Source organism: Antrostomus carolinensis, unplaced genomic scaffold (genome assembly GCF_000700745.2).
Source record: "Antrostomus carolinensis isolate BGI_N321 unplaced genomic scaffold, ASM70074v2 scaffold22058, whole genome shotgun sequence".
Lineage (NCBI taxonomy): Eukaryota > Metazoa > Chordata > Aves > Caprimulgiformes > Caprimulgidae > Antrostomus > Antrostomus carolinensis.
In genome coordinates, this window is record NW_010332592.1 from 40,018 (window position 1) to 51,437 (window position 11,420).

General features: G+C 38.7%; 1 protein-coding gene across 3 annotated transcripts in view; it reads right to left on the reverse strand.

Moving 5' to 3' along the window:
• Positions 1–11,197, reverse strand: part of ATXN2 (ataxin 2) — a 44,966-nt gene extending 33,769 nt beyond the window's left edge. For 2 of the 3 annotated variants that reach the window (XM_029086383.1, XM_029086385.1), the window contains exons 1-5: positions 11,164–11,197; positions 9,480–9,539; positions 8,692–8,763; positions 8,306–8,456; positions 271–395 (exon numbers count right to left, since the gene is read on the reverse strand). In XM_029086383.1, the coding sequence (XP_028942216.1) occupies positions 271–395; positions 8,306–8,456; positions 8,692–8,763; positions 9,480–9,512 (381 nt within the window). In that variant the 5' untranslated portion in view covers positions 9,513–9,539; positions 11,164–11,197. Of the gene's footprint in view, positions 1–270; positions 396–8,305; positions 8,457–8,691; positions 8,764–9,479; positions 9,540–11,163 lie in introns of those variants that run through there. The other variant, XM_029086384.1, reaches the window with a different exon arrangement.
• Between the last annotated feature and the right edge of the window lie 223 nt (positions 11,198–11,420).

Below are 11,420 nucleotides of genomic sequence, written 5' to 3' on the forward strand. Positions count from 1 at the left end.
CAGTCAGTCCCTGAGTCAAACACATCCCTCACCACAGCAGCTGCTATTTGTCAATATTTGTCAAAAGTGGCATTTGAAATCCAGCTATTGTTATTCAAATAGTCAAAAAGTACTGGGGCAGCGGCTAGCAAAGACTGAACATACAATGTAGGTCAGCAATCTTAGTCAAAGTTCATTACTCGATTAAAATTAAGGAATTGTTGCAAGGCATGTCCAGAGAAGCTGCTTTTTTTTCCAGGATATCACAGATTATAAAAAAGCATTACTTACAACATCTGTCTCTAATGCCTCAAGCTCTTCAGCAGCGGTGGTCTCTCCTCCATCCCATGGTTCAAGATCCTTCTCCTTGTGTTCACCATTTACTTTAGCACTGATGGCTGAATCAGTAAAAGCATCTACAATGGGGAGGGATGGGGGTGAAATCAATTTGGTTAAGTACAGTGAGACATCGTACACACTAGTTTACCTGAGGAAAAACCAAATACAGCTGAATCCCAAGCACATTAACCATCATTCACCTTCTCTTGTACCTGCTGTTTTCAAAAGGACTACATTAGAAAGGTGCCTACTTTGTACTTGAGACTATGAAAGTACAGAATAGCAGTAATTACTTTCAGTTATTTCAAAATATTTTACACAAACTACATGTATGGGGTTTTGGGAAAAAGAAACAAGCCCTAAACTTCTATAATATGCTTTTCCAAACAGCCCACACAACTACACACTCACATATTCAGCAAATATCAACAAAGCATGAATGCAACCCAGTCCCATTCCCCAAATCAATGGGCAGAATACAAGTTTCCCTTCAAATACCTGAGTTTCTTCTATTTCCACAACTCCTCCACACACCAGCATGCACACACACACTTTGACTCCCTTTGCAGTGCAACTCAATTATCTTGGTGTATCCGTTCACTGTGACATGAACAGAGATGTTCTCTTTCCTGCAAGAGCTTTTTCAAGGAGCAGCTTACCCATATCACACAGCAAGATTCTGAAACTCTCTACTTCTTATTCTCCACAACACATGAAAATAAATATACCATTAGGTGCACTAAGCAGTAAGGCTCTGCTATTGTTTATATAAATTATAAAAACGTATATAAAAAATATTTTCACTTGTTCATGTTTCATTCAAGACAGACTTTAGAATTATATTAGAATATTAAAGTGCTGTAAAAAAAATAAGATGTACAAAGCCATTCATCAAGGAAACCAAGCTTTTATATTTGTAAGCAACTAAATCTCAGAGCTGCCTGCAAATTCTTAAATTACTTAAACAGAAGGAACTTAAAAAAAAAAAAGCTTGTTATAAGCTTAAAAATAAATAAATAAGCCTAAAATAAGTTAGTCTTCAATCTACAATTTCCTATTATCACTCTGATGATAAAATAAGGAGCAAACATTTCAGGCCTTTAGAAAAGATGAGACCAAGCAGTGCCAGATATGGAAGAATGTGGCTTAAATTAGCTTCTGGCAAGATCTGAAATCTTGCTAAGAAAAATGAACTTTAAAGTCATCGTGAAAAGAATTCACAACATACGAAGTCGGCCACTGACGTTACAGTTTTAAACAATCACTGAAGATTTTTTAGAGACTGCTGACATAGCTTATCATTCCTGTTTTACTCCGTTTTAGAGGGAAGTTCTGCACATATATTGGTATGATCTGTCATAAAAGTTAACTGTGCTTACTCTGACTAGTAACATTCAGCACTAGCTCATGAAATGCTCGCTCAACTCAGATACAAAGACCAAAGGAACTATGGGGTAAGCAATTAAGCATTGTTAATAAGCTTATATGAAACAAAATGTTACCAAAGTTGTATGAGAAGTAAGAGCTTATCAGCTAGACATTCATTTCAAATACAAAAGGATCAGTAAAATAAGAAAAGAAAGCCAAATGGAAGACACCTAACCAGGCACATCACTGGTAGGGCTCACGTGAAATGGCAAAAAACCTGTGTCCATGGCCTTGTGAGATGTCACACTGCCAGCCACAGCTGGGCCAGCACCTGCACAGCTGGAGGCTGACACTCCCCACTCAGATTCTAGTTTAACTGGTCACCCAATGTGATGCCTTTAGCAGGCACGTTCTGGGATTACCCATAAACTGTTCTGAAACAGAGATGTTGTGTCACTGAACTAACTATGGACTGATGCAAAATGTCAATCGTTGCCATTTTCAACTGTTCAGAATAAGTAACAATCAAAGGTGAGAGAGGAGAAGTCATCAGCTCACTGCAAGATACTCGACATGGTTCTGTGAAGTTACGCATGCATGTTGTACAGTGCCATCAATGTGCGAGCAGAGATAGTTAAGTTTCCGTTATATATTATGGTAACAAAAGCATTATGAAAGGCAAGATGCAGAGACAGAGAGTGACTGCCAAAAAAAGTTACCTGTTTCTGAAGGAACTACAACAGATATGGAGAGAGAAAAAATGGGTAGACATCAGATACACATACAGGTGGATTTTTTTTTTTTTCACATTATATGGCTGAATTCAGGCAAAGCTAAATTCTTTCAGTCCCTCTCACAGACATATTCAAACTGATAACACATCTCCCACCTTGCAAAGATCATTTCCATAGTAAAACTTCTGGTGTGTTCCCACCTATTAACAGTCCCATGTATTTCCCCATTTTCCTTCACAAAATAAAACCCTCTGAAAACCCTACAGATTTCTAAGGTTTACCAACTTGAAAGAAAACATCTCTCAGTTTCCTTTCACACAAACAGCTTTTAAAATATGCTTTAAAAATAGAAAATATGTTTAAATTTCACCTGAAACTACATAGTAACAGAGTGCTACTTCAATCCATAGTTAAGTAGTAACACATTTAATAGGGAGGGAAAAGTAAAGGCACCTGTATTTGGAAACTGTACATTTACCTTCTCAACACCCTGTGGGTAACACTGCCATAACCCAGACAGACCCGCGCTGCTTCTGGGCTGAACATCATTAATTCAGTGTTTCATCTTTGATCCTCTCAGATTGGACATTTTATACCAAATTCAAGTTTTCTGTCAGTTAGGGAACTGTGAAATCTGCTTCTTCTGGGGGTAGAGGGAACTCTTCTCCAGTGAGATTAGATAAACAGGACTGATGACAGCACGTGATGGAGGTAGTCTTCTCTACTTTAGAAGGGTGTTTCCTTAATTTCTATTAAAGTGCTTCAGACAAACTCCATACACAACAGTGTCATTTTGGATACTGTGAATAATACACTCGCTGAACAAGACTCATCCACTCAACCCACTAATTTTCTTATTTAAAAAGCCACATAAACATCCAGCAGAGTGCTGTTAAAAAATTATAATGATACAGATGAAGTGGAGGGAAAAAAAAACAAGTCAAAACAAAACTCCACTATCTAACGAATGCTACAGATCTGAGTAGGATGTGGACAGTCAGTGCTAAGTTTCCCAGTAGAATCCAGTATATCACGGGGCACAGGAAGCTTCACTGCTCTTCATTTCTCTCTCACTTTAGAATTGAAGTCACAAGTGAGACTGCAACGTCGGTTTAAGCTCTACAACTCACAGAAAATCCAGTCAGGAGGAATTCAAGCTACAAAAGCAGTCTTCTAGTCAGACAATATGGTCTCATGAGCATCCAGGCAAAGTTTAAATGTAGCAGAACAGCACCTGAAGGCACAGATCGCTATTTTCCTGGAACAAACAGTGAGGCAGGCACCCGGGACACCAAAGAGTAAAAACATGGCAAGTCAAACAAGACTTTACCAAAATTAATGAGCAACAAAATTGAGAACATATGTAAAAACTAAATTCTACAAATAATTGTTTCCAAAACAAAAATACTGATTATTTGTAAAGTAGAAGGTAGAACATGAACTGCTACAAGTGCTGACTGGCAGAGTAATAACAGACAAGATACTGACTGTGCAGGCTCAGCCTCCCCCTTATCTGGTGCCTCATATCTCTGAGCTGTTGAATGAGCAATTCACATGACACCTTGACATGGCCAAATTTTTAATCAATTCCTTTTTCTACATGGTAAAACTCAAATTAAAGATCAAATGAAAACTGGTCAAACGAAGAGCTTGAGCTGTAACACTCAATTAGTCCCCGCTGCCTCTGTACCTGCTTAATGTGACATCTCCTAAGCGAAGAGGTTTGATATCAAAGACCTCGCTGCTTGCTTTAAAGCCGGGAAAAAAATCCCAAGGACAATTCCATGCAACAGAAATTCACATTAAGTAAAAGCAAATTAAATATACGCGTTCTGAGAAAAACTCAGCTTGGGCAAATTCTTCCAGTATGTGCTATTAAATGAGTTACAGAAAAAAAATTGCCAGAATAGAGCAATTAAGAGTCTGGGTTTAATTAATTTCAGTGTATAACTTGCTTGTTTTCACAAACGTATTTTGAGCTACTAATGGTGAAGAGCACAAATATGCAATTAAGTGCAACTCTGCCGTGGAAATGTTATTAAACCAATCGGCACGATGTGCCAAAGGTGTTGGTGCAGCTCACTGCCAGCTTTGATCCAGTTTAGCAGGGCTCAAAGTAAACTGAGGTTTCATCTTAAAGGTTTCAACAGTAAACTCTCATTTGTTTTGTAACTACTTACTACTGATTTGAAACATTAAAACCAGTTACCACCAGCTTTGCAGAGCCAACATTTCCTTCCTTTGTTCATAATATGCCTACTGCTATTCCCCTTGCAACACTTTCTCTGGAAAGATGCCACTTTCAGTGCTAATTCAAGGAAAAACTTAAATAGCCAATTCTCTTTTGCCTTTTTTCACTGGATTTGTACTATTTTTCTCAGGGTAGAGTAACAGTGCCAAAAAACACAATAAAAACATTGTAGAAGCCTTTTACTTTAACAGTAGTTATGATCTGGAATTGTCTTGTCTCTAAAGAGAAGCCAAGAAGGCAACTCTGAAGCCTTACTCAAATTTGAATCATATGCAAACCAGCACTGTCGACTGCTGAGTGTTTAGGACTACAGGAAACACTGCTAGGAGCTTGTTCTGCAGAACACAGGGGAAATATTTCAATTGTGCAGCTCAAGTAATCTAACAACTACAAGATCTAGGCACTTACTTCACCTTTGCCTCAGAAGGTGAAGCAGAAAGACATTCTGTGTTAACACACAGCCAAGGATTTCCACTTGCACACTGAAGTGGATTTTTAGCAGCTCATTTCCACTGCCACAAGCACAAGACAATGCTTGTGCCTCTTTAGACAGAACAGTTTGAAAGGGGGATGATGGATATAATCCAATTTCATCTGAGTTTTCCAATGCATGTTTCATTCCTCAGCCTGCCTGTACTGCAGAAAGCCCTAAGTCCACAGTGACAGACCCTCAGGTGACTCCCTCCTGTTCTTTCTGAAGCCTAACAGGAACCTACATGAGCACGAAGGTCTAGACTTCCTGCAGACTGACAGAGTCACAAATAAGGGCCCAGGAAGTGGGTACAGATTTCTTTTTTAAACATAAACATGTTAGAATATCCCCATCCACACAGACCTACTATTTTTTCTCCCAACCCTTCCAATTTCTACAATCTTGGCAGGCACTGCGCTTTCTCCACTGGCGCTTCTAAAGGTGCAATGTCACGCTTGGCACAAGCAAATCTAAGGCTGTTGCTGCCAAACGGGGTGGTTTCACCCACCCCAAGCCTACGCTGTCGTTACCTCCCCTGCACTCACGCTACTGATGTAGTTGCAGGATGAATTATCAGCTCACTGCTCCAAAGCTGCAAAAGTCTGATAGCAATGAAAGGTGCCTGGCAGACTATTTCAGATGGTTCTCTCAAAGAAAACCATATTTTCCACTCCTCTGAAAGAAGAACCCATTCCCTTTCTCCCTATCTGCTGCTCTTTTCCAGTTTTCTTCCAGTCCCTCTTGTCTGCCTTGGTCAGACAGGCAGACAGTGCAGCTAACACCTCTGCTATTCAAGTCTGAGGGTAAGGCAGAAGATCAAGACCCCCAGAGTCAGAAGCATTGTTTGTCCACACTCCTCCAGCTCAGCAAACACCAGAATAAAAATCCAAAGAACTCCAGATACTTATACTGAACCAGGAAAGCACAATGCAGTACAATTTCCAAAACAGTACCTTTTGCAGAAACTGAGTTTACTTCAAGGCCTCCTCAAAAGTCTAGTAGTGTCCTAAAAAGTAGGAAAACCCACATACACAGACCCTAACAAACCCTGCTCTAGGTAAGCCTCTCCTGTGGCAACACAGCGCTTGTGAAGTGCCATTTTGTTTGACTATATTTCTAAAGAAGTCAGAGCAAGCTGCCTTTCCAACCAAATATGTCCAAATTGCCTACTAACTTGTCTGTGAGCACCAAAAAACCATTGGGGGATAGGCAATTTTAAAATATGTGTTCCTGGGTAAGTGCAACACTGTGAAACTTCTCTGGCCACCAGACAGTAACTGTTCTCAATACAAACACAGCAAGGAGCAACATCTCCTCTCCCAGGAGTTCAGACTCAGTTTCTACTGTGAGTCACACAGACTTATCTGACTTGGTACCATGAAGATTTGGGTTTATTTATAAGAACAAAAGGCCAGCAGTTCCTGCATGCACCTTTGTACACTTCCACTCTTTTGAATCCTTGCTTATTTAATTTCCCAGGAAGCAGAAAGTCCTTCATTGCTCTAATTTGCAGGTGTGATCAGAGACTGGCTTACACTTTCAAGTGTCATTTCAAGATAAGACATTTTTGAGACAAAATGGAAAGCAGATTAATTTACCCAATACAAGTTATCGAGTTTCGCAGCCTTCCAGTTTATCTTGCTCCAAGTCTCTACAGCTTTATTTCTGCTCTCCTCTCCAGCTACTTAAAGAGATTTAGATTCAAAGGCATTCCACCTAATAAAGTGAACTGAGCGACTGTTCAACCTGAAGCAGTCCTTTTCCTCTAGAAAACTTCCATTGAGTAATTATTCCTAGAAGTAGTAGTATATTCATCATTCCATCTGCTCAGAATCTTTAAGATTGGGTAATGGAGAGCCCAGTTTGCATTTACATTAAAGGGATGTTCATAGAAAGCTCATTACAGAACAGCTCTCGTGTAATTTAAATTCAATGTCCCATCCAGAACCTGGAACTTATCTGCATTTCAATGCTACATTTGCTCTGACATTATCCATCTTCTTCTGGGAAAAGCAAATTCCTTGAAACAACAAGGCTCTCATTCTTCAGCTTGAAATCAGGCAAGAACATATGCACATACAAACAGAGGGTGAAAAGAGAAAGATCTCATTGAAGGTCCAGTAGTCCCTACACATCTCTTAAGTCACTGCTACATGGGAATAAAGCATGTGTGTTACAATAACCACTCAGCTCCCACTGACAGTTGTTCATCAACCTGAAAATGTACACAAATACAATTTCACTCCATGGCACATAAAGCTGTGTATTTGCTTTTATTCCTCAGCCCAAGAAATCAGAAACATAAGCAGAAAACCCCTTGAGATCTGCTCCCCAAAAAAAGAAAATGTGCAAAGGAACTAGAGCTGTCTGAGTTATGAGCCTCTCAGGTTCCAGAAAAAGAATTAGGGTCTTGGAGGTCAAACATGAAAAGGAAAAGTATGAAGATTGCCTGACTGCCTGTAAAATGGTTTAATTCTGACAGTTGCTTGCTGTGTCTTCAAGATTTTAAGATCACCTGCCTGCCACTTCACTAGGTTCCTCTGTATTCTGGAGAGCCTAACCTACAGATCTACAACTAGTAAAGCATAAATTAAAGACACAAACAGTGGATTTTCTAAGCATTTTTAGCTTGGTTTGCAGCAGTATTTTCAGAATATTTATATGAATGCATGTTTAGAGACAAAAGTTACTTAACTAAGTGTAGACTTTATATATACACCAACTCCAAACAATAATCTTTTTCTAAAGAATTTGTATATTCATGGCTTCGCATATTCACATTTAATAGACTAATTTAGGAAGATACTTAGAAAAAAAAATTAACAAACAAACAAAAAAACCCCAACCTCCCACAAAATCTGTAAAATGTTTTGGAACACCATTAAGGATTTGCTTTCCAGGTACCTAAAACAGCTGCTGAAAGCAGTGCATCCTCACAAAGGCTGTGCAATCTATTTTTTAAAATTTTGATAAATTTCTGATTTTGGGAGGTGCTGAGCATCTGCTCTTTCCATTGACTTTAATGGAATTATTTGGATGTTCCACACTCATTAAGAATGAAGAGTCTAAATGTGAAGTTTAGTTTTTGAATCCTAAAAGATCTCCTTTGAAAAATCTTGATTTATGACCTAAGATGTAGACAACTTTTAAAAACAAGAATACCTCTTCTCGCATAATTGGTATCCATATCCTTAAAATGCACCATAACAAAATCTGAAGACTTGAACAAGATACTCTCCAGTATGTCTTCACGTTTTGGCCCCAAACTGGATTCTGCAGTTTTCCGATGAGCAGCATCAAGCACTAAATCACACTATGAGAGATACAAAAAGAACACGCTAACTTACTCAACAATAAGCTACTCGTTAACTTCACATACTTGCAAATAAAAGACACTGATAATGGTTTGCAAAAATTAATCTGCTGGTGTAAACCTACATGTGAACAGTCAAAATAATTCCAAATAAATATTCAGATTTTAATAAAACATTAATTATTCACTATTAGGATCTTTCAAAATAGGGAAGAGTAAAAATGAAAAAAATTACCTTAGGACTGTAGGTTTTAAAAACTCCTTCATATATACCACCATTTTTCACCTGGACTTCACATTTGGATCCCTAGAATGCAAGAAAAATGAAAATACAGCTTTCTACCAGCCTGACAAATGACACTTGAGTGATTTTCTCAAAGATACATTTTTCTACTGTAAGTACAACGTGTAAAAATAGAGCTCAGTTTTTACTCTAATCTACTCATTCAACATCTGCCCGTTTATAAATACACCAGTGTGTCCTGCTGATGCAAACAGCTGGGTGTGGATCAACACTGGTTCTGAATGGATTTAAAGATACTCAGGGAAGCACGTTTGGTTCTCAGAAGACTTTTGAGCAGTTTTGTGCAAAAACAAAACCTGTGCCTCTGTGTGGGTACAAATAAGGATGAAGGTTTATCCTGGACTCAAGCAGGTGTGGGACAGTCCACCTTACTTAATTTTGGCATGTCATGACTTCCCTTAAAATTTGGGGGAGAAAGGTTTTAATTCCCTGCACACAGACTCATTTTAGTTATCCATAACTTCTACAAAGACAGAAAATCCCAAATATGACCAATGCACCTAAGAAACTTGCTACCCCTCTGAAAATTGTATTTGAACCTTTCCAGGCCAAAAATACAGACTTAGCAATTACTGTGATTCTTTAAAACTCAACCCTGGCAAAAGATGCTTACTGTTCAAGTTTAATATTCACTCTATTATATTACAATTAGGGGACTAGTTAACAATTCTATGTCACTACAGAAACTGTTTACCCCACTTCTAAATATGAAGACTTACAACAACTGATGTAAGTATGTGAACCATTCTCATGTTTGCATAGATGCCATCGAAAGAAATCTGAAAAATAAAAAGACATTGTCAGGAATGCAGGAGAAACACTTGTAACAACTCAAAAGCCAGTGTGCCGGCAGTACAGACTAGTTCCTAGAAACACTGGTCCAGCACTGGTTAATATATGTAGAACTTGGGTCACATGAGATTTCCAGAGGACCCTCACCCCTTTCTCTGATCAATTAATGATCTGCACATCCTTCCAAACAAGAGAAACATTACAGAGTGCCTCTGATGTCACTCAATAATTCTCTTGCTGGTTGGGTGACGCTCATATGCACAGGCCCCTAACTGAAAAAGCTCTCTCTGGTTTAAGAACCATCAACACAGTAAGGTACCTCAACTGCTGTACAAGTAAAAAGGCACTTTCAGGGCCACTCAACTACATCTTTTCATCTAACAGACCCAATTAGATGTGTTAATGGAAACTATAGTCACCAAATCATGGGGTGCCTAAGAGTTACAAAACCCATCATAAAATCAGTCAAAAGCCATTCACTGCAGTGTCAGAATCTGAGATGCTGCACTAGGAGAGCTGACCAAGTATCAGCCAGGTTGCTGGAGGACACACTCACATAAGCACACATGAAGTGGAGAGGATGTCTCTGTTTTGTGGCAACATCTGGTATCTCTCCCTGTCAACTTCACGCTTGTGAAACAAGAGATGCTGAAACATACAAGGACCTCACCATATTTTGAGCTTTTTAACTGACAACATATCTTTTAAACTGTCAGCTACTTAATCCACTTACTCCTGCATGTTAGCCACGCTCCCTGGTCTGAAAAGACATGTTTAAGGAGGCTCCTGTGCTCAACACTCGGTATGAAGGATGTAAAGACTAACACTTTGGTGATGTTTAGTGTTTGCACATGACCTTTTCCATCACTCTTCCTCAAAGCTTCTTTATTTTTACTGAAGAGTCTTGATATCTTCTATCAACATTTATGTAAGTAAACTGTAGTCGTTTTAAACCTTCCTACTTCTGTCCCATTCCCTAAAATCAGTCATCCTTGAAAACCAGGCCAATAACAAATTCGCAAATATTTGATTAGTGCAGTTCAAAGATCCACTCTTTAAATCAAGATACACACCTTTAGCTTTGATAAAATGATGTTCTACAAGTCAAGCCAATACTTCAACAATATACAGCCTTGACAATAACTACAGCTACACATTCAGGTTACTGATAATACTAGGTTAGCTATTTTACAGTAAAGCTAAACAAAATTGTTACTTGTATTTAACTAAATGCTGTCTTACTGTCATCTGTTTAAGGGAGAAGCCAATCTCAGAGTCTTCAGAGAGGAACTAATTCAAAAGAATTGTCTTAAGTTAAATGTTATCCGTATCTACAACTATAATTGCAAGAAAATGCAGAAGATTTATATTAGCACAGTCAAAAGTTTAAGTGACCTTTCCCTCCTTCACCCTCCCAGGAGACTTAAATGAATGCAAGATGCTACATCTTTAGAACAGCATATTGAAGTCTAAAATATTCATCAAGGTATCCAAAGGAAAAAATTGAGAGAATATTCCAGTATCTGCTATTCTTACATTGATATTTGGCTTCATGGTACTTGTTTCCTCATATCTAGGAAGTGGTACAGTGAGGAAAAGCCATACACTTACCGTAGGCTGAGGCGGTCCTTTGCCACTGCTGCGACCTCTGAAATTAAATACACACATGAGATTCGATTAAAAGAACTGCCAAAAATCATTCATTTCTTAACAAGCAACAAAATCCAAAATCCCATCTTAATTTAGTGTTTGAGAATGGGATCAGAGAAAAACAGCAGTCCCTTGGAGCAGAACTTGACAACTACAGGGCCCACAGCATTTATTCTGCAAACTACCGGCCTACAAGCAAGTAACACTGGTTAGTAGGC